This window comes from Erinaceus europaeus, chromosome 17 (genome assembly GCF_950295315.1).
Source record: "Erinaceus europaeus chromosome 17, mEriEur2.1, whole genome shotgun sequence".
Classification (NCBI taxonomy): Eukaryota; Metazoa; Chordata; class Mammalia; order Eulipotyphla; family Erinaceidae; genus Erinaceus; species Erinaceus europaeus.
Window position 1 is genome coordinate 29,030,199 of NC_080178.1, and position 24,309 is coordinate 29,054,507.

Consider the following 24,309-nt stretch of genomic DNA (forward strand, 5'->3'; position numbering starts at 1 on the left):
AAAAAGAAGAACAGCTTTGATTTGTAACCCATCAGGCCAGAAAGAGAGCTCACTGGGTGAGGAGCTTGCTTTGTCATGCATGGAGTCAAGTTTTATCACCAGATGGGAGGTACTATGGTACTAGAGGAAGCTGTGATTGCTTTCTCGCTGTTTCTAAATAAAAAAAGTGACTCAGAGTGATGAAATTGTGCATGTATGGGAGTCAGGAAGTAGTGCAGCGGGTTAAGTGTACATGGCACAAAGCACAAGGACCAATTAGGATCTCAGTTCGAGCCCCTGGCTCCCTACCTGCAAGGGAGTCACCTCATAGGTAGTGAAGCAGATCTGCTGGCGGCTCTCTGTCTCTCTTCCTCTCTATGTCCCCCTTCTCTCTCAATTTCTTTCTGTCTCTATCCAATAGCAAATAAAAAAATTGTGCATGTATGAGGACAGGGCTGCACAGAAATAATATGAATATTTACAACTCTGTAGTCATTACTCTTTTTTTTTTCTCCTCTAAGGTTATCACTGGGACTCAGTGCCTGCACTACAAATCCACTCCTCCTGGAGGCTTTGTCTCCCCTTTTGTTGCCCTTGTTTATCGTTGTTATTATTGTTGTTATTGCTGTTGTTGTAGTCAGTACTTTTAAAATAAGACAATACATCTAAATTCTAAAACATATACTACCCCTAGCATACAAGCTTAAGACAGGAAAGGGGCATGGGTGGTGATGCATCTGGTTAAGTGTGCATGTTACTATGAGCAAGAAAAGACCTGGGTTCAAGCCCCTGGTCCCCACCTTCAAGGGGTGGGGAGAATTCACAAACAGCGAAGCAACACTGCAGTTGTCTCTCTCTTTCCCTCTCCATCTCTCTCCCCCCTCTCAATTTCTCTGTCCTATCAAAATAAAGGAACAAAACAAAAATAATAAACTCAAAGAATGTTTAAAAACAGGAAAGGAAAACAAGTAATCCTCACACTGAGATCAGATTGCCTTTATGTGCAAATAAGACGGATTTCTGGGCTAGTGACAATATTAAAGATGAAACACTTTACTCATGACAATTAAGCTACAAATGGTTAATCCTAAAAGATAAGGCTGAGTCACTTAATAAGAGGGTAAGAGGGAGATTTACAGCCTCAATGACCAGAGAAGGCTAATCTTTACATGGGAGTTAAGAAATACAGACAAAATTTCCCATATTAACTTGCTACTTAAATATGGGAAATCCGGAAGTCTTGCAGGTTGGATAACATGGTATAAAAGATTAAAAAACAGGTTAGAGCAGGATAGTACACACCTGTGAGCCACACAATATTTTCAGAATCCCCCAGGCATGATACAATTTAGCCTTTTCAGGTCCCCTCTGTTCTCACTGGCCATTAATTCCCAACCATGGCATACTGGGATATTTTCCCTCAAGCATCACCACCCACAGACCCAAACTAACTCATGTCCATACAGATACTTTAATATGTAGCATACCCTAGACCTGACAAGTAAATTTGCCAGAGCCCACACCCGGATAACCTGTTTTTTAAATGCTGACCTCACTAATTCAGTACAGATGCCTCACATGTTAGTTTGAAACGTGTTTATCATCATCTATGAGCTGAAACAAACATTGGTTTAGCAAACCATGGTCCAGTAAGTCAAATTATTGTGATTTATAGAGAGGATTCAAAAGAGCAGTTGTAGACAATAATACTTTGTAAGCCTAACATTCAGAAATTAAACTTTAACTTGTCCTTAAGCCTCACTCATATATGAGCTGGAGAATTCTTTAAAAGTCATCATTTTCTACATTTTGGTGCATCCTTCTTTATATTTGGTTAACGGTGTTCTTTTCTTTTTAATATTTATTTATTCCCTTTTGTTGCCCTTGTTTTTTTTTTTTTTTTTTTTTTATTTAAGAAAGGATTAATTAACAAAACTATAGGGTAGGAGGGGTACAACTCCACACAATTCCCACCGCCCAATCTCCATATCCCACCCCCTCCCCCAATAGCTTTCCCATTCTCTATCCCTCTGGGAGCATGGACCCAGTGTCATTGAGGGTTGCAGAAGGTAGAAGGTCTGGCTTCTGTAATTGCTTCCTCGCTGAACATGGGCGTTGACTGGTCAGTCCATACTCCCAGTCTGCCTCTCTCTTTCCCTAGTAGGATGGGTCTCTGGGGAAGCTGAGCTCCAGGACACATTGGTGGTGTCTTCAATCCAGGGAAGTCTGGCCGGCATCCTGATGATACCTGGAACCTGGTGACTGAAAAGAGAGTTAACATACAAAGCCAAACAAATTGTTGAGCAATCATGGACCCAAAGCTTGGAAAAGTGGAGAGGAAGTATTAGGGAGGTACTCACTGCAAACTCTAGTATACTTCTGCTTTCTTACTTTGGTGCCATACTCCAAACTCAGTCAATTTCTGCTTTGCGTTTCTACTTCTTTTTTTTTTTTTACATGCATAACATTCCCCAGATTCCCATTTAGCAATACAACCCCCACTATTTCATTCATCATTTTTCATGGACCTGTATTCTCCCCACCCACCCACCCACCCCACAGTCTTTTACTTTGGTGTAATACTCCAATTCCATTTCAGGTTCGACTTGTGTTTTCTTTTCTAATCTTGTTTTTCAACTTCGGCCTGAGAGTGAGATCATCCCATATTCATCCTTCTGTTTCTGACTTATTTCACTCAACATGATTTTTTCAAGGTCCATCCAAGATGGGCTGAAAACGGTGAAGTCACCATTTTTTACAGCTGAGTAGTATTCCATTGTGTATATATACCACAACTTGCTCTGAATGACTCTGAAAATGTCCAATAGTTCTAGGTTATCTATCTCTTCATTTAGCTCCCTTATGTCTTTACTGATTTTCTTCCTGGATGATCTGTCAAGTTGAGATAGTGGGGTGTTGAAGTCCCCTACTATGATTGTGTTACTGTTAATATATTGCTGTAGCTCTTTCAGTAGAAGTTTGATGTATTTAGATGGCTTCTCATTGGGTGCATAGATATTAATAATTGTTAAGTCCTCTTGATTGACTGATCTTCTGAGCATTAAGTAGTGTCCATTCCTATCTTTTTTAATCTTATGTATTTTAAAGTCTATCATGTCAGATATGAGAATAGCTGTTCCTGCCCTTTTTTGTGGGCCATTGGCTTGAATGATAGTTTTCCATCCTTTCACTTTAAGTCTGTGTTTGTCTTGTTGCGTTAGGTGAGTTTCCTGTAGACAACATATTGTTGGGTTGTGTTTTCTGATCCATCTTCCTACTCTGTGTCTTTTAATAGGTGAATTCAGGCCATTCACATTTATTGATATCAAAGATTGAAGATATTTTAACGCCATTCTTGTAGAGTTTTAGAGTGTTTTGATATATGTTCTATTTGTGGTGGTCTGGTTGTTTATAGGAAACCTTTCAGAACTTCTTTCAAGGCAGGCTTGGTGATGGTTGCTTCCTTCAACTGTTGCTTGTCTGAGAAGGTTTTGATGCTTCCATCTAGTCTGAATGACAGTCTAGCAGGATATAGTATTCTTGGCTGAAAGCCTTTCTCATTGAGCACTCGATAGATATCTTGCCATTCTCTTCTGGCCTGTAGTGTTTGTATGGAGAAGTCTGCTGCTAATCTTATGGGTTTTCCTTTGTAGGTGACTCTTTGTTTTTCTCTTGCAGCCTTGAGGATCCTTTCTTTATCCTTATTCCTTTCCAATCTAAGTATGACATGTCTTGGTGTCTTTAGGTCTGGGTTAATTCTGTTTGGGACCCTCTGGGCTTCTTGAATCTTTATGTCTTTGGTGTTGTCTAGACTAGAGAAATTTTCAGCTATTATGGCCTGGAGAACGCTTTCTTCCTCCCCTTCTCTTTCTTCCTCTGGTAAGCCAATAATGCGTATATTGTTTCTTTTGAAGTCATCCCATAGGACTCTGTTGTTGTTTTCAGCATCTCTTAATCTCTTTTTGAGATCTCTTACTTCTTCTTTAGTTGTCTCTAATTCATCCTCAATCTTGCTAATTCTGTCTTCAGCCTCATAGATTCTATTCTCTCTGCCCTCTACTGCTTTCTGGAGTTCATCTATTTTGTTGCCCTGCTCTGATACTGTTTTAGCTTGTTCAGCTAGTTGCCTTCTTAGCTCAGCAATTTCAGCTTTCAGCTCTCTAATAACCATGAGATTATTAGAATTTTCTTCCATATTCTCATTTGTTGTTCCTGCAGTTCTGATTACAATTTTTTCAAATTCTTTACTCACTCCTGTTATTATTTCCTTAGCTAATGTTTGGATGTTGAACTCGTTGTTTTGTGCTTTGCCCTCTGGAGGACTTTTAGCTGGACTCTTGTCCTGGTTCGAGTCTCCATTATTTTTTCTTGTTGTTTTAACCATTTTATATAAGTTAAGAGGTTTTTCAATCCCTGAGTTGGAGTTCAGTGGTGTAAAAGCCTTTTTTTTTTCCCCTGTAGGCTATGGTAGCCTGAGGGCTTTTAAACTATCAATAGGCTTCTTGGCTTAATCACTGACTCCTGACCAAGAGATAAAGCAGGGTGTGGCAGAGATAATCCAGTGGTTATGCAAAGAGACTTTCACAGCCCTTCAGCTATGCCACCGAGGTATAGGTCTTCTCCTGAGTTTCCCGGTTAGATCTCTGTGCCCTGGTGTCCCTCCCTGTTGCTGCTCCAGATTCTGAGGGTAGTAGCAATGGAGACTCAGAGTTGTACTTGGTGAGTCTCTGGGGAGTCCTTTCCTCCCTTCAGCTGTCCCCTTGTTGGTGGAGCAGACTGGAGGTGGTGTCTCAACTGATAAACTGCTGAACTGTTAGCAGTCACTTAATCTCTCCTTAGGCCCCTCTCTCCTCTCTGTCACCAGCCACGCGTGTTTGTACTCACGGGTGATTTACTGGGTTTCTGTGGTCATTCTAGTCCTGTCTTGTTTCGGTCCGGGTGGTCTCCTTTGGTATTCCTAGTTGATCCGGGAGAGGAGAGGAGAGGAGAGAAAGCGATCTGCTGCTCGTAGCTCCGCCTCCGGAAGTCTAGCGCCCTTGTTGTTTTTATTGTTGTAGTTATTATTGTTGTTATTGATGTCATTGTTGGATAGGACAGAGAGAAATGGAGGAGGGGAAGACAGAGAGGGGGAGAGAAAGATAGACACCTGCAGACCTGCTTCACCACTTGTGAAGCGACTCCCCCTGCAGGTGGGGAGCCAGGGGCTCGAACTGGGATATTTATACTGGTCCTTGAGCTTTATGCCACATGCGCTTAACCTGCTGTGCTACCACCCAACTCCCTGTTAACGGGTGTTCTAAAGGCAGCTATCACAGCTGGTCTTAGTCAAAATATCTAGACCAGCTATGATATTAAAGAGAAGAGATTTAACTTCTACAGACAGGATAATCATTATGCTATCCCCCTCACCCATGTATAAATTCTTATATCTTATACACAGGGTGGGGGAGATAGCATGATGGTTATGCAAAAAGACTTTTTTGGTTTGAGGCTTCAAGGTCCCAGGTTCAATCCCCTGAACTACCATAAATTTGAACAGTGCTCTGGTAAAAAAAAAAAAAAAAAAAAAGGAAAATAGTTTAACACTATGCTTAAAGTTGATTTCAGGTATAAACAGAGATTTTTAGAAATTGAGATTAAGTCTCTCAGATATGTGCATTGAACACTATATTTGTTTTTGTTTTTAGAGGAATAGCAACAAAATTGACCCTATCACATAGATTAAAAAGCTGTCTGAAGGCTGGCCTATCAAGATGTTCAGAAATAGTTTTAAACTCTATCTGTAACACATTATAGTATTCTTAAGCATTATGTACTAGACTAGTTAATATTCTATTTTTCTTTATAAAAAATACTTATTTATTCCCTTTTGTTGCCCTTGTTTTATTGTTCTAGTTATTATTGTTGTTGTTACTGATGTCATTGTTGTTGGATAGGACAGAGAGAAGTGGAGAAGGGGAAGGCAGAGAGGGAGAAAGATAGACACCTGCAGATCTACTTCACTGCTTGTGAAACGACTCCCCTGCAGGTGGGGAGCCGGGGGCTCCAACTTGGACCCTTACACCATTCCTTGCGCTTCGTGCCATGTGCGCTTAACCTGCTGCACTACCGCTTGACTCCCTAGTTAATATTTTTTTCCAAGCAGTTTCAACCCTTTTTAACCTCTTTTTAAAGAAGATGCATTAATTAATAGGAGACAGAAAGTGCACATACTAGGGTATCAGTCTGACACATGTAGTGCCAAGAATCACCCTCAACCTCATGCTTGAGAGTATTTTACCAACACCTTCCATGTTTTATCCTTACTTGCTTGAAAACAGTAGCTATTTTTCAAGACACACTTTTGCATGTATTTGAAATCTACCAAGGCTGAGGAGACAGCATAAGAGTCATGCAAAGGACTTTTATGCCTGAGGCTCTGAGATCCCAGGTTTAGTACCCAGCACCACCATAAACCAGAGCTGAGCAGTGCTCTGGTTAAAAAAAAAAAAAAAGAAAGAAAAGAAAAAAAGAGTCTACAAAAAAAAAGTCAAATTTCTATTAATAATGAAATAGTATTTTAATATTTTATAATATAATAGTCACTTTCAGTTCTAAGAATGCAAAGGAAATAATAAAGCTATTGCAATAACAATTAACCAAAGCTCAAGTCATAAGCAGACATAACAAGAAATTAAACTTAGGGGTGTGTGGTGGTGCACCTGGTTGAAAGCACACATTATAGTGCAGGAGGACCCAGGTTTGAATCCCTGGTCCCCACCCACAGGGGGGAAGCTTTGCGAGTGGTGAAGCAGTACTGCAGGTTTCCGTCTCTTTCCTCCTTCCCTCCAGATTTCTGGCTGTCTCTATCCAACAAATAAATAAACAACAATAATAAAAACTTAAAAAAAAAAAAAGGAAGGAAGAAAAAGAAAAAAGAAATTAAACTTAAGAAACAAAGGGACCGGGAGTCGGGCGGTAGCGCAGAGGGTTAAGCGCACATGGCGCAAAGCGCAAGGACCAGCGTAAAGACCCGGGTTCGAGCCCCCTGCTCCCCACCTGCAGGGAAGTCGCTTCACAAGCTGTGAAGCAGTTCTGTAGGTATCTTTCCCTCCCCTTCTCTGTCTTCCCCTCCTCTCTCGATTTCTCTCTGTCCTATCCAACAACGAACGACGACAACAATAACCACAAAAAGGTTACAACAAGGGCAACAAAAGGGGAAAAAAAGGCGCAAAGTGCAAGGACCGGCTGAAAAATCCCGGTTCGAGCCCCCTGCTCCCCACCCGCAGAAGAGTCGCTTCACAGGCAGTGAAGCAGGTCTGCAGGTGTCGATCTTCCTCTCCCCATGTCTGTCTTCCCCTCCGCTCTCCATTTCTCTCTGTGCTATCCAACAACAAGACATCAATAACAACAATAATAACTACAAGAAAATAAGGGCAACAAAAGGGAAAGTAAATAAATAAATAAATAGTTCAATTAATTCAAGTTAGGCAGGTGTTCACAAACCTAGACAAAATGGTAGCTGGCCTGGTATTTCTTTCAAATTTCCTTAGTTTACAGAAGTTGAAATTATTTAATTGCTTCACATAATATCACCAGTTATTTAATACTAGCTAGTTGTAGATCTTACTTGTCAATGTTTCTTCCTAAAATATTTATTTTTATTAGAGACAGCGTGAAGTAGCAAGCAATGCACTGCTCAGCTCTGGCATATGATGGTGCCAACGATTGGCCCTGTGTTCTCTGGGTCTCTAACAGGAAAAGTCTGATGTGCTACCTCTTGCAATATCTTCCTAGTACCTTCAGTGGTTCTCAGTAAACAATGTTGCTCCCCACTGGGTATCTGGCAGTGTCTGGAGACATTTTTGATGGTTACAAGCTGAAGATGTACTACAGACATCCCATGGAAGAGAGGACAAGGGTCACTGCTAAACATCCCACAGTACACAAACCAGCTCCTACAGCACAGAAAGTGTCAACAGTGCTAACGATCAGAACCTTGAGTTTACTGAATATCGGTTAGAAAGGAGAACTGTGTCAATGCAGTTAGGCTCTGTGGATAAAAAGATTAAAACAAGAGTCCAAGTTTTAGAGTCCTGGGTTCCATTCTTGACTCCATCATTTAATCATGCAGTCAAATAAGTTGCCTAACATTTAGGTCACACAGCAGAGATAATCTCACTTCTCACAGGTACTGTTAAAAGAGATGAGACTACACATGTGTGGATATATGAGCATATAAACATATACATATTGTAGGCACAGTATCCAGCAACTAACAGTTGTGTAAATAGAAACAACGGGGAAACTGTTGCAATCTAGAAGATCTTAATGGAACACTTAGATTCCGAGTAATTGCCCACATGAGCTCCTAGGATAGAAAAAGGACACTAGAAACAAAACTAACAAAATGTGAATAAGTATGATTAATTGCTATAAATGAAGTATACTAATGTAAGATGTTACTAACAAAGGAAATGAACTAAAGGATATATGAGACTCAGTATTCTGACTCTTTTTTATATTTACTTATTTTCCCTTTTGTTGCCCTTTTTATCGATGTTGTTATTGATGTTGTTGTTGTTAGCTAGGACAGAGAGAAATGGAAAGAGGAGGGGAAGACAGAGAGGGAGACAGAAAGATAGATACCTGCAGACCTGCTTCACTACCTGTGAAGCGACTCCCCTGCAGGCGCGGAGCCCGGGGATCGAACCGGGATACTTAATCCGCTGTGCTACCGCCCAACTCCCAATACTCTGACTCTTTAGTAAATCTAGATCTAGTCTAACATTTTAAGTTTATCTAAAAGCAAAAAGGGAGGGTATCTTCCCCTTCCTTCCTCTGAACTATGAGGATATATAGACTCCACCCTCAAAGAGTTTACCAGTAACCTATTCATATCTCCTGAATAATGATGTCAAGTCTGAATCAAATAAAGACTCTTAACAGATAGAAAGATAACACATGACCCATAACTCCACATTAGGAAATAGTATATAAAATCCTAAATCAGTTAGAATTAAGAGAATCCTATTTAAGAAATGTTTGAGGGTGGAGGGTAGATAGCATAATGGTTATGCAGACAGCCTCTCATGCCTGAGGCTCCAAAGTCCCAGGTTCAATCCAATCCTCCACACTACCATAAGTCAGAGCTGAACAGTGCTCTGGTTAAAAAATAAATAATAATAATAATAAAATAAATGTTTGAGAAGTTTTCGGGCTGGGAGATAGCATAATGGTTATTCAAAAAGCCTTTAGTGGGGGTCGGGTGGTAGCGCAGCGGGTTAAGCACACGTGGTGCTAAGTGCAAGGACCGGCGGAAGGACTGGCAGAAGGATCCCGGTTCGAGCCCCTGACTCCCCACCTGCATGGGAGTCGTTTCACAGGCGGTGAAGCAGGTCTGTAGGTGTCTGTCTTTCTCTTCCCATCTCTGTCTTCCCCTCCTCTCTCCATTTCTCTCTACCCTATTAAAAAAAAAAAAAAAAAAAAGCCTTTTGTGCTGTTGCTCCTAAGTCCTAGGTTCAATGTTCAGCACCACCATAAACCTGAGCTGAGTAGTGCTCTGGTAAAAACAAACAAAAACAGAAATCAAGACTTAGGCAAACAGAAATCCATTTAAAGTGGGGAAAATGTCCTAATGACAATACTACAATGCTTTTACTGCACACAATTTTTTTGTTTGTTTATATTTCAGATTCTTATTCGCCTTTAGGGATGAAAACTGAAATTGCCACTGAAAAGATGATTACAGGCAGGTAAGTTTATAAAATAAATATCTACCAGTAGGGACAATGTAAAAATACGTTAAACAGCCTGCACAAGTGGCTCAGTAGGTGGAGTGCAGGCTTTATGTCCATGGGGCCCTGTGTTTGATACCAGCACTACATATGCCGAAGCAGAGCAGCACTAATTCTGTCTTTCAATCCTAAGTCTTTAAAAATGAATTTAGAGAACTATGAACAGAATTAGACATTGGAAGGCTCCTGCTTTTTAATTCATACAGACTAATGAGATAGCATAGGGAAGTATTTTGAGCTCCCTGGAAAAGTGATACTGGGCGAATGCAAAGAATTAGGTTACAGTATAAAGGGTAGCATCCCACTTTCTTGTCTATCCAAAAAAAACTATTTCCAGGTACAAATTGAAGGTTAGCACCTAGACCGTATTTCTTTTACATGAATCAGGTCTCTGCTATGCCCCTTAGGGTATGGGAGAGTTACTAATAGAAAAGTATAAAGTTGCTTGCCAGAGTACACAGGAGAAGGGCAAGGAATCAAGAACTAGAGGTTTCCATTACCTCGCTCACTAGCACTATGATAGGGCAACTAAAGGAAGAAAGAAGGATTAGCAAATGCTAACACGGAAGGTTCCAAGTCGAGTAAAGAAAAATACTGAGGAAAGCAGTCGGCTCCTCTCTGCTCTGCACCTGGCAAAGGAAGACAGTGGTGTCTTCCTTGGTGTCAAAGCTGCTGACCGCCATTTCTCTCTGAGGCTCATTTACTTAATTTTGAATACATATTTCCTGATAACACCTAAGAACCTGCTCACACATTCTCAAAGCTCAGAATGAGGATTTCAGCTGCCAGAGAAGCCATGTCAGAAGGTGACATGAAAAATGAAGGGATTTCCTTCATTCAGAAAGTGAGTGTAAGACTTTTCTAGTTGCCAATATCATTTGATTTTTTACTTCCACAAGTATAAAAGGAATGAGGAATTCTGAATGCAACTATTATATGTTTATCTCAATCCTCTAAACTGGAGCGAAATATAGTCAACATCATGACAGTTCTTAGAAAAGTGGTTCTCTATCACTAGATAGGGTGGTTATCATTAGAATAATTGAACATTATAAGTATTTACTAAGTCGCATACAGGACCGGAGCCACCGAGATATGTCCACTTCAGTTAATTCACTGACGACTGTCACCTTGAGGAAGAAGTCAGTTTTACGGGCTTGTATTTTACAAATGAAAGACGGGGAACAAACACCCTTGCACTACAGCTACAGAAAGGTGTGTGTGTGGGGGGATGGCAGTTGTATCCTATCTGAGGGGGTGGGAGAAGGCTGGATTACTGTCTTGGTGTATTTTACCTATCAGTTAATTAGCAGATATGCTGGCATCAGAATTTCAGAACTGATCGTGCAGCTCTGCTTACTTGTTTGGACATTTAAAGTAACCGAGACGCTAGTCTGGTGGCAGAAGGTACCAGCGTCTCTCTTAAATGTCATATAACCATTTAGAGAAAAGTAAACGACAGCAACAACAACAACAACAACACACACACTCACACACACACACACTTCACTAAAATACAGCCTTCTAAAAGATGTAAGGACCTTGCATGCCAAGTCGCTGTCGTCAGAATCCAATACAGTAGAAACCTCTCGTCACTCCCAGGACGAGTCTGGAGAGCAAACAGGGCAAGAGGTGCTGGGTCACTGGCCCGGCTGATGGAGTCAAGGTGTACGGCTGAGACAGAGGGCAAAGGGCCACTCACTCACCCTCCGGTCAGCTCGCCTCAAGTGCTAATGTGGAAACTCACCTGAAGTCGCCGGCACACGGCGGGCGCCCGCAAAGCTCCGGGGCTGCAGTACGAAGCTGGGCAACGAGCGCTGAGGTCGCCGCGGGCTGCAGCCCATCAGCCGGGGGCGGGGGGACCCCACACACCGCGGGGCGCCGGCCCGAGTGGCCGCAGCTGCGCGGGGCTCGCGGAGGCTGCCGCCTGCCGGATTCCAGCCCCGCGGCGAAAAAAGAACTCTGAGCACCCCCCTCCCTCCGCCGCACACACCCCGCGACAAGGTTCTTAGCACCTACCCGGAGGCTTCTGCGCGGGGCTGTGCATAGCCGAGAGATTCAGCGCAGCCGCCTTGTCCCGCACGCTGGCCGTGGCCATAACTGCCAGGTGCCACCGCCTCAAGCCGCTGCTTGGCAAAGTGGTGGGGCGCTTAGCGGCTGCCTCCTTTAAGTAGCCCGGGGGGAGGGCCGGGGCTTCTCTAGGCTCCGCCCCCAGATTGATCTCGCGCGGCACTCTTACTAGTCACATGCCTCTGAAGAGTGTAACCTACCTTCCCACGCAACCAGAAAAGTGCGCCTCCCACTCTCAGAGCGAATGATTACCAGGTATAAGGTAGTTCAGTGCTAGGGTCTGCGAGCCCGCAGTCGCCCTCTCGCGGCGGCGGTCGATCAGCACCACCTAAACGCAACCTGGAAAAATGCCCTCCAGGCTCAGATCACCTGGGTGCCCAGGTTAGTTTGGGCCCCGGGTCCTCACCTGTAATGTGGGTTAGTATTGGTATCGGTGAGGTTTTTGGCTTGTGTGTTTGTTTGTTTAATGAAAGTTGCGTAAACTCTTTCTCGTTCACCTTCTTAGTGGTAAGGTCTCGGGAATAAGTGCTTTAAGAAGAATGTGAGGCGACAAATACATCCTTTCTCGAGCATCTCTCCTCCCTATAAAGGAACATTTTCTTCCCCCTGGTCTGGAGAGCAGTGTATAGGGGTCACCGGATTGGAGCAATAAAAACCCATAAGGCTGGGTGCCAAGGAAATTGGTGCTATCCCCAAAGTAAATGGACCAGGTGGGTAGAGACAGGGTTTGATAGAGAAAAGCAATGAAGGTGAGGAAACTTCGAGAGAGGGGCTACTAATGGGCAGTTGAAACCAGGAAATATAGGAAGAGGTCCAGTATTGGGGTGGGATGTCTGAAAAGTTAAAATTTCCCGCTTAACTCTCAACTTCTCTCTAATCTATCAAATAAAGGAAAATACTTTTTTAAAAAGGTGGGAGGAATGGCCACTGGGAGTAGTGGATTCGTCTGGCGCCTCAGCAATATACATACATACATATATACACACATATATATTTTAATGTTGTACAATAGACAGTAAAATACAGTAGCTGGTACATGTGTAACGTTTCTCCATTTTCTGCATAACACTCTAACCCCTCACCTAGGTAGGTCCTCTTCCTCCACCATGTTCCAGGACCTGAACATTCTTCCCCCCTACACACACATACACACCATCCCCGGAGTTCTTTGCTTTGGTACAATACACCAAATCCAGTCCACGTCCTGTGTTGTGTTTTCCCTTCTGCTCTTATTTCTCAGCTTTTGTGTATGAGTGGCATCATCCCATATTCACCGTCTTTTAACATGATGCCTTCAAGCTCCATCCAAGATAAAGTGAAGGAAGTGAATTCATTATTCTTTTTTAAATTTTTTAAAAATTTATTTTCCCTTTTATTGCCCTTGTTTTTTTATTGTTGTTGTAGTTATTATTGTTGTTACTGATAGGACAGAGAGAAATGGAGGAGTGGAAGACAGAGTGGGGGAGAGAAAGGCACCTGCAGACCTACTTCACCGCCTGTGAAGCAACTCCCCTGCAGGTGGGGAGCCAGTCCTTGCGCTTTGCGCCACATGCACTTTACCCGCTTTGCTACCTCCGGACTCCCAGAATTCATTATTCTTAATAGCTAAGTAGTATTCTGTTGTGTATATATACCACAACTTGCTCAGCCACTCATCTGCTGTTGGACACCTCAATTGCTTCCAGGTTTTGGCTATTACAAATTGTGCTGCTATAACACAGATCTTTTTGGATAGGTCTGTTTGGTTCCTTAGGATATATCCCCAGGAAAGGAATTGCAGGGTCATAGGGGAGGTCCACTTCTAGCCTTCTGAGGGTTCTTAAGACTGCTCTCCACAAGGGTTGGATATTCCAACCAGCAGTGCAGAAGGGTTCCTTTGTTCCCACAACCTCTCCAGCATTTGTTGTTGCTACCTTTTCGATGTATGACATTCTCACAGGAGTGAAGTGATATCTCATTGCTTTTATTTGCATTTCTCTGACAGTCAGTGACTTGGAGCATTTTTTCATTTGTTGGCCTTTTGGATCTCTTCTTTGGTGAGTATTCTGCTCATAAACTCTCCCCATTTTTTAATAGGGTCATTTGTTTTCTTTTTTGCTGAGCCTGGTGAGGTTTTTATTTTTTTAAATATTTTATTTATTTATTTTTATTAGATAGAGACAGAGAGAAATTGAGGGGAAGGGGAGACAGAGATGGAGAGAGACACCTGTAGTCCCGCTTCACCACTCATGAAGCTTTCCCCCTGCAGGTGGGGACCAGGGACTTGAACCCAGGTCCTTGCGCACTGTAGTGTGTGCACTTAACCAAGTGCGCCACCACCTGGCCCCCAAGGTTTTTATTTTTATTTTTTTAACGATTTTATCTATTTATTAACGAGAAAGATAGGAGAGAGACAAAGAACCAAATACATCTCTCTGGTACATTTACTGCCGGGGATTGAAATCAAGACCTCACACCTGAGAGTTCAATGCTTTATCCACTGCACCACCTCCTGGACCACTCTGGTGAGTTCTTTATACATTTTGTTTATTAGACTTTTGTCTGCTGTATGGCACATGCATATGTATTTTTTAATTTCATATGAGACAGAGAAGCCAGAACACCACTCCAGAACAATTACCACCTAGGATCAAAAACTGAGTGGTCTGGGAGGTGGCACAGTGTAAAAAAGCATTGGACTCTCAAGCATGAGGTCCTGAATTCAATTGCCAGCAGCATGTATACCAAAGTAATGTCTGGTTCTTTCTCTCTCTCCTCCTATCTTTCTCATTAATAAATAAAATCTTTAAAAAAAAAATAGAGATGGGAGTCAGGTGGTAGTGCAGCAGGTTAAGCACACATGGCACAAAGCCCAAGGACCTGCGTAAGCATCCCAGTTGGAGCCCCCGGCTCCCCACCTGCAGGGGAGTCACTTCACAGGCAGTGAAGCAGGTCTGCAGGTGTCTATCTTTCTCTCCTCCTCTCTGTCCTCCCCTCCTCTCTCCATTTCTCTCTGTCCTATATAACAATGACGACAACAATAATAACTATATCAATAAAACCACAAGGGCAACAAAAGGGAATAAATAAATAAATGTTTTTTAAAAATAGAGAGATGAGAGAGAGAACCAGTGCACCATGTTGTACTAGGAAATCAAAGAGGGAGCCTCAAGCATGCTAGGCCTACACTCTTTCAGCTGTGCTATTTCCCTGGCCACAACTCAATTCATTTCTGTAAACAAATCCTGGCAAATGTCACTGATCACTTTGACACTTTATATAACAAACAGTTCAAATAACTTTTACTAGCTTGTGCTATATTTCTCTACCTCATCTAAAATGTTGTATATTTCCTCTTCTCTACCTGTCCACATTCAGTGCACCCTGGAGGACTAACAAATTTCACCTTTGTCAGTGGCCAATATTTTTCTCCATATGTCTGATACATTCTTTCTGATCACTGATAACAATTGCTTAGCACATTACTATTGACACACTCCTTCCCACCCCTTTATCCTAATTGTATCTATACCCACATCTTGATTGCATTAAAAAAAAAATGCAATATTGGAGGTTGGGTGGTGGCACAGGTGGTTGAGTGCACCTGCTACAATATGCAAGAACTCCTGTTCAAGCCCCTGCACCCACTTGCAGGAGGAAAGCTTCATGATCGGTGAAGCAAGGCTGCAGGTTTCTGTTTTTCTCCGTCTCTTCAACTTCTATCCTATCAAATAATGACACCAAAAATGTAAAAATGTCCAGCAGGAGCAATTTGTTGTGTAGGCACCAAGCCCCAGCAATAACCCTCTGTATTTCCCCTTCCCTCTCAGTTTCTCTTTATCCTAAAAAAGTAAATAACATATTTTTTAAAATTTTTAATTGTATTTATTTACTTATTGTATAGAGACAGCGAAATTGCGAAGGAAGGGGGGATCGATAAGGAGAGAGAAACCTGCAGACCTGCTTTATCACTTGCAAAGTCCCCCCTGCAGGTGGGGCCTGGGGGCTCAAACCCAGGTCCTTGTGCATAGTAACATGTGCACTCAATCAAATGCACCACCACCTAGCCCCATAGATAATATATATTTTAAAAATATTTATTTATTCCCTTTTGTTGCCCTTATTTTATTGTTGTAGTTATTATTGTTGTTGTTGGATAGGATAGAGAGAAATGGAGAGAAGAAGGGAAGACAGAGAGGGGGAGAGAAAGACACTTGTGAAGCGACTCCTGCTTCAGCACTTGTGAAGCGACTCCCCTGCAGGTGGGGAGCCGAGGGCTCTAACCGGGATCCTTATGCCGGTCCTTGCGCTTTGCGCCACGTGCGCTTAACCCTCTGTGCTACAGCCGACTCCCAGATAATATTTTTTAATAAGCAGTTAGAAGGTCAGTGATGATACACGTGGTAGCACACATGTTACAATGTATGAGGACCTTGGTTCAAGCCCCTGGCCCACCACCTGAGGGGGGAAGCTTCAGAACCGGTAATGCAATGCTACAGATATCTCTATCTCCCTGTCGATTTAAGTCTCTGTCTAATAAACAAACAAAATAAATAAACATTACCTCTTAACATTCCAAAAACAAAACAAAACAAATCTCTAGGGGCAGAGCAGATAGCATACTGCTTATGCAAAAAGACTTTTCATGCCAGAGGCGCTAAAGGACCAACGTTCAATCCCTAGCACCATCACAAGCTATAGGTGAGCAGTGCTCTGGTAAAAATAGGACCTGTAGGCTGGAAGTTCCCTATCCCTATCTAGAACAACATAGAAGTGCCTACAACATAGAAGGCTCTCAGGAATTAAAAAAATGAAATGGTATGAAAGAGGAAAAAGTGGGAGTCGGACGGTATCGCAGCAGGTTAAGCGCAGGTGGCGCAAAGCGCAAGGATCCCGGTTTGAGCCCCCAGCTCCCCACCTGCAGGAGAGTCGCTTCCCAAGAGGTGAAGCAGGTCTGCAGGTGTCTGTCTTTTTCCCTCCTCTCTCCATTTCGCTCTGTCGTATCCAACAACGATAACATCAGTAACTACAACAACAAAATGACATGGGCAACAAAAGGGAATAAATATTTTTTTAAAAAAAGGAAAAGGTAATGAAATGTAACAGCCTAGGAGGTACGTAGTGGATAAAGTACTGAGTTTGCAAGCTTGAGGTCCCAAGATCAGTCTCTAGCACCTCATGTAACAAGAGTGAAGTTCTGCTGCTTTCACTTGTCTATCAGTAGTAAATAAAATTATTAAAACAAAACAAAACAAAGAAGGGGGTCGGGCGGTAGCACAGTGGGTTAAGCGCATGTGGCGCAAAGTGCAAGGACCAGCGGAAGGATCCCGGTTCGAACCCCAGGATCCCCACCTGCAGGGAAGTCGCTTCACAGGCGGTGAAGCAGGTCTGCAGGTGTCTTTCTCTCTCCCTCTCTGTATTCCCCTCTCTCCATTTCTCTGTCCTGTCCAACAACGAACGACATCAACAACAACAATAGTAACCACAACAAGGCTACAACAAGAAGGGCAAAAAAAAAAAAGGCCTCCAGGAGCAGTGGATTCATGGTGCAGGCACTGAGCCCCAGCAATAACCCTGCAGGCAAAAAAAAAAAAAAAAGGGCCGGGCAGTAGTGCACTGCAATAAGTGCACATAGTGCAAAGCACAAGGACCAGTGCAAGGATCCCAATTCAAGCCCAGGGCTCCCCATTTGAGGGTGAGGGTTGCTTCACAAGTGGTGAAGCAGGTCTGCAGGGGTCTGTCTTTATTTCCTTCCCCTTCCTGTCAATTTCTGTCCTACCCAATAACAATGGAAAAAAAAAATGCATAGTGTAGACTCTCTTTCTCCTTGCTACTGGGTTCCAGTTTGAGGTTTTTTTTTTTTTTTTTTCCCCTTCGTTCTGAGAGTAGAGGTATTCAAATTACCTAATAAACAGGAAAACGAGTACCTTTTTGAAACTTTTTTTGGTTGTCACCAGGGCTTCACCCACTCCTCCAAATCACCTTCAGAGACACACACACACACACACACACACACAGAGAGAGAGAGAGAGAGAAGCCACAACACTGAAGTCTTACTGAATGCCAAAGTTCTCCCTTGTGGTGTACCAAGGGCTCATACATGGGTCACATGCATGACAAAGCAGGTGCCATCCTAGCTGAGCTATCTTGCCAGCTATCTTCCCATCTTCTAAGTGGAAAGCTCCAGTATCCTGAGTGTTTCACTTTTGTGTCTGGTGAAACCACTGGATGCTGGGCTGGTGTTCCAGTTTTTCATTTGATCCAACTTCAATAACTGTATTCAGTGTCTTTCCTTCCACATCTTCCTGGGCAGGAACTAGCACATCACCTGACTCATGTTTGATGTGGGTGTGGGTGTGCTTGCCCTGATGGCTTCCAATTTAGGTGGCTTTTCAAGACCTTTTAAATGTGGGACAGAGGTTGCATCAGCCAGACATCAGGGTGAAAAAGAACAAAATTTGAACTCTAATAGTCCTGCTTCGGCTTCCACATTACCCCGCTGGAGAGTATGTATCTTCTTGGTTTGGAGAAACAAAACCTGTTCTTATGTCCCAGCCCTGCTGTGTAATCCTTTTGAGTCTATGGGCAAGAGTCTTACCCTGTCTCAGGGTTTCCTGTTAACATACACATAAGGCAATGCATAAAGCAATCCTTAACTGTTTTTTATAATACCAAGACTGAGTAGCATTTTTCTGGAAATGAAAACATTCTGTGTCTAGAGAATAGGCTCAGCGGGTAAAATATAGAATTAAAAAAAATTTATTTTCCCTTTTGTTGCCATCTTGTTTTTTACTGTTTTTGTTGTTATTGTCATTGTTAGATAGGACAGATAAAAGTGAAGAGAGGAGGGGAAGACAGAGAGGGAGAAATATAAGACACCTGCAGACCTGCTTCACCGCTTGTGAAGCGACTCCCCTGCAGGTGAGGAGGCAGGGGCTCAAACCGGGATCCTTACACCGGTCCTTGTGCTTCACACCACAAAAATGTAGAACTTTTATGTGTGAAACTGTGGGTTCAATCCCCAGGATGTCATTGCTGGAGTGATATTTCACTTGAAAAACAGGTAATCGGGGGCTGGGTGGTAGCATGCCTGGATGAGCTCATGTTACCATGTACACGGACCTGGATTTGAGCCCTTGGCCCCCACCTGCCCGGGGAAAGCTTTGCAAGTGGTGCAGCAGTACTGCAGGTGTCTTTCGCTCTACCTTGCCCATCCCTCGGTTTCTGGCTTTCTCTACCCAATAAAAAAACAAATTAAAAAATATGGTTATGCAAAGATTACCATGCCTGAGGTTCAAGTCCCAGGTTCATTCAGTCCCTGGCACCACCATAAAGCAGAGCTGAGCAGCGCTCTGCTCTCTCATTATTTAAAAAAGAGAAAAATGGTATATTCTTATTTATAACTTCTGTGAGGTTCAGTTTAAAAAAAATGGAGCTTAGAGAGCCTCTCTGAGATACAAAGTATTAAAATAGACTAACAGATATTAGCAGTGAAACATTGACAAAGCATTGTATTCTAAGTGCTTATCACCGAGGTTTGCAATACAGATAATTTGAATAGTGACACTGTCTGAGATTGTTTTTTGTGGGAAGTACTAAAATGCACAGCAAATTCAGCAACCAATGAGGAACAAGTCAGGGATGTTACAGAATTTTAAAACAATTTTTGGCTACATTGTTTGTTACATTATATTTATTTTCAAACTGTAAATCAGAATGAAAAGTGCTTTTACAATAAAAACTATTTAAAGCAGCAAATATGTTCATAATATTTTTTTACTTCAAGTAATATTGCAAGAGTATATGAGGGTTAAGGCAGAACCATTACCTGAAAATTAAAGGAGCGGTGAAGATAAAATTATTTTTTTACATATTCAAAAAGTTTATATAGATAACAAAAATATGTTGTTACCAATAACATAGCTATGCATCACTTAATTAATTTTTAATTTGTGAGCAAGACAGATGGAGAAAGAGAACCAGAGTACCAATCTGGCACATTTGATGCTGGGAATCACTTAGAACTTCACATTTGAGCACTCAATACTTTATCCACTGTGCCATCTCCCAGGTTGCTACTTATGCACCATTTAAAAATAAAATTATAAAGCTGAGTAAAAGAGTTTCTTTACAGTAGGAAAGGACTAAAGAGACTATATCTTAACACAGAAACTCTTAAGTACTTTCTGATGAGAAAATAGGTGGGCCTACACAATGTGTTATTAATAACACAGGACTAAATAACATGGTGTGTTTTGTATAACCTATTTTATAATACCCCAATTTTCCTTTTTTTTAAAAAAAAAAAAACCCAAAACATTCAGATTTTGTTCTTTAATTTTTTTTTCCATTTTAATGATCTGTTAGTAACAAACAAATATACAAAATTGTCTTTCACATTTCCATACATTGTATTATGGTAACTTAAAACTCTGGACTACAAATGTAGATTTGTGTCCTTAATTTCAACAATTGCCAGCCATAAATAAATGTGATTTGTAAAAACATGCATTTGTGAATACAGATGCCAAACGTTGTACATATAAGTTAATGCACAACCAATAGTATACATTGTTCACTGTGCAGTTTTGTGTAAAGAGCAACTGACACAGAAGCAGTTTTCCTGGGGTATTTCACACTATTTGAAAAGCATTTTTGAGAGACAAATGGAACTACAGTTTAAAACAAAAACTGTATCCTACAAATACAATAACATTCACAACCTGCACATATGAAGTAAACTTTGTGACCCCAAACTGATTGAGTAATTCACTATGATAGATTTATGGGCATAATTCCAAAGTCGTTAGTTGGAAAACAGCTGCTTTAATGAAAATAAATATATTAAAAGGAATGTGAGACTTTTCGTGTTATGTGTTGGATGTCTCACACATTAGCAGTTTTCAAAGTTTCCTAAAACTTTTAAATGATAATGAGACATCTATTCTCTTTTTTTAAGTTTTAGAAAGTTAGAACATTCTGAACATTTTCTAATGTTAATTTTAACTTCCCAATGCTTTTTAATTGATTTTTTAAAACATTTTCTAATGTTCTAATTTTAATTTCCCAATGCTTTTTAATTGATAGAACAATAGAAAACTGGCAATTTCCATTTTTCTATAACAGCTCATAAATAAATCATTATAAATTTATGACTTCCCTAGAGGACCATGTAAGTGAAGACTGGGCTATCATGAAATGAGAACAGGAGCCTCTTCTCAAAATCCTATGCTGGAGAAGAAATAAATTCCAACACAAAATGATTTTTTTATATTAGTTCCAGATATCTGTAGGTAGAAAATCCAGTATCTTAAAAATCATTTCCTACATTGTAGCAATATGTGCTTTACCTCTTAAAACTCTTATCTACAACTTAAAGTTACTCCTATATTATAACTTGCAAAGCCCTGACAAGTAATGTGAATACTAGCCAGCTAAGTATTCGCCTTCACACAATGAAAGGACGCAGGTATGGTTGTCATAAAGGTGTCACTTTTTCCTAAGGCCTAAGTTTCATGTCTTTGCCTATATCAATCAGATGAGAAAAGATGGTGTAAAACAACTGGGTCTCCTCCAAAGTAGGCCATAGACTTGGCTTCTGATATTATAAAACACTTGTTTTACTAAACTGTTGAGGGCAACAATAGTTGAAAAGGGCACGGCTTTTTTTTTTTTTTTACAGAAAACATAAGGTTAGCTTTAAGGTAATGTTCGTTTTTCAGGGAAATTATGAAGAAACTGTATCGAGTTCAACAAGCATGTACTTTAAAAGTGTTATCTAAATGCAAGATGATATCCCCATCAACGATTCAGGAAAATTAACTGGGGGTGTCTACTAATATGTACTAATGTACAGATGTGTACTAACACTTCTTCATTAGGAAAAGTAGTTATCTGCTCTTCAATTTGGAAAGAAATCAATTCTGTCCAGAGTAAGTATCAGAAAGAAATATGGCTGATTCCTATTTATTCTTCCTCACTTGGCAAAATTAATTTTATGATACTCTCACTGCTGATAGTCTCTCATCTGTGTTAGGCAACATGAATCTAGTTACTTTTGTTTCCAACAAACTGACTCAACAGGTTTTTTTTTTTTTTTTTAAGAAAACTTTCTGAAATGTGTCATTTATCCTTGAGAGAAAATTCTATTATTGAGTATCTTGTCTGATGGCATGTATAAGGATTATTGGATTAAGGATTATTGCTTTTAATAAAATAACCACCAGAAATAAAAATGTAAGTTTAACTCACATATGTTTTGCTCAAAGCTACAATCTTTCATTCTCCAATTAAGTCATGAGTTACTTTTTTGCCTATTTACTTAAGTTTTAATATAACTGGACTTTTAACTTGGAGCCAAGACAACAGCAAAATCCATATAAGCACATCCTTTCTGGGCATTGAGCAGTAACACTGCTTTCTTGATATGATTTAAGGCACTAAGTGGTGGTGAAATAAACATATGATGATTAACAACTTCTTCAGGATCCTAAAAAAGGAGATCATCTAGGACACTAGTAGATATTTTTCTCCAGCAAATAAGGCATCCTGTTGGCAAACAAATAAAACACAAGGTCATGTTGAACCTAATACATTCAGTCTCAGCTAATCTACTTGAAACATAGTTACAGATCCAACTAAAGAAAGCACAGTAACTGGTAAGGATTGGAAAGGCACCAAAAGAGAACTCTGCTGCTTCCAGTTCTAAGAATTACCTAAACTGTGTATAACACTGCATGTAATCTGATTATGAAATTTATTCTGCAGAAATGTATAAGGTAGTCAGACTTTCATTCCAATAAATCAGTTCATGAAAGACTAGTTTAGTGAGAAACTCATGTTCGTGAATTAGAAAATCACTGCAGTGTCTAACAAAACTCCATTTATAAAGCTAAACTAATTCTAGCACTGAATGCATATTCTGGGTAACACTGAAGCAAATCTGTATAAGCAGAAGTCTGTACCTAAAGATAGAATTCAAAATACAAATTCAATATGTAACTAAATAAGATTTACTGAAAATAATGAAAGTGTAGTACAGATACACGAACGTAATTATAACCAAGATATTTTTCTTGTAAAATATACAACTATTAGTGAAATAAAACATACAACTGGAAATTTTCCCAAAGAAAAACAGTATAAAGGAAAAAATATTTTTCTTTGACTTAGGGAAAATAGTATGCCATTTTGTTTCATCATAATATAATTTGACACAAAAAGCAGTCATATAATTGCACCAATTCCACATCCAGTTTCCTGAACATGTTAAGAGTAAAAAGAGTTCATAAAGCAGAATGCAGTTTCTGAATTTTATATTTTAAATTGATGAAAATCTCATACAGAATGTCACTTAGCACAGAGCTGTTTACACAATATACAATACTTTCAGTTCTTCAGCCAGACATGAATATAAACACGCTTTTTTTCCACCCCTCTCTCATTCTGGTGTTTAGTCAGAGTCAGGAAGAAAAATCAAGTAAAGTCTTATCTCTCTAGCAGTAAAAAAAACAATAATAAAATAATAATAATAAAAAATAATTATATTTAGTGCATGCTTCATTTGTCAAAAAACATTTCTGAAAATAAAGTTCAATTGCTCAATGATTTACAAAATAGAAAAATCATTCAGATACAAATGTGGTGGAATTCAGGTCCATTTCTGAAGGACTGGACACTTCCTTGGCAGCACCACTATTCTCACTATTCTGTAGCAGAGGTCATGAGACAAATTCCACAAAGTAGGGGTGCCAGCAGGAGACCGCTGCTTGACACAGGTTAAGTGTAGCCTTATGCCCTTTTGACCACTTGCTCTCTGCCGTTTTATTAGTGCTTTACAATTGATGGGATGCTTGTGGACGTTAGGAACATTTCTGCTGTACATGATTTAGAAGTTCTCCAAATTTTTCAAATAGGTCTTCCACCCATTTTACATTTTTCATACAAAGTTGAACAATTTCCTCCTGTCCTAAATCTTCATTTTTTTTCTGCACGGAGGAGATCTAGAATAAAGAGAATTGTCACATTAGCTTATACTTGCCCCTTTATATATAAACTCTCCACAAAGGTGTACTGTTTTCACTTTATTTTAAATATTCACTTATTTATTTATTGGATAGAGACAGAAATCAAGAAGAGAGGGAGAAATAGAGATGAAAAGAGACAGAGTGAGGTAGATAGCATAATGGTAATGATAATGAGGAAGGAAGACAGAGAAACACCTGCAGCACTGCTTCACCACTCATAAAGCTTTCCTTCTGCAGGTGGGGACCAGGGCTCGAACCTGGGTCCTTGTGCATTGTAATGTGTGCTCAGCTAGGTGCCCCACCACCTGGCCCCAATAGTAGGATTTTATAATTATCTTTTCTTTTTAAATTTTTTTTATTTATTTGTTCCCTTTTGTTGCCCTTGTTTTATTGTTGTAGTTATTACTGTTGTTGTTATTGATGTCGTTGTTGTTGGATAGGGCAGAGAGAAATGGAGAGAGGAGAGGAAGACGGGGGGG

The 24,309-nt window shown here is 40.6% G+C and overlaps 2 protein-coding genes across 2 annotated transcripts in view; both read right to left on the bottom strand.

The window, feature by feature from the left end:
* The window catches only part of DEPDC7 (DEP domain containing 7), a 39,775-nt gene extending 27,856 nt beyond the window's left edge, over positions 1-11,919 (bottom strand). The window contains exon 1 of the mRNA XM_007530094.2: positions 11,775-11,919. Within this exon, the coding sequence (XP_007530156.1) occupies positions 11,775-11,853 (79 nt within the window). The 5' untranslated portion in view covers positions 11,854-11,919. The remainder of the gene's footprint in view (positions 1-11,774) is intronic.
* Positions 11,920-20,129: 8,210 nt separating this feature from the next.
* QSER1 (glutamine and serine rich 1) overlaps positions 20,130-24,309 on the bottom strand; it is a 72,498-nt gene continuing 68,318 nt past the window's right edge. The window contains exon 13 of the mRNA XM_016191290.2: positions 20,130-23,806. Coding sequence (XP_016046776.2) covers positions 23,666-23,806 — 141 coding nt within the window. The 3' untranslated portion in view covers positions 20,130-23,665. The remainder of the gene's footprint in view (positions 23,807-24,309) is intronic.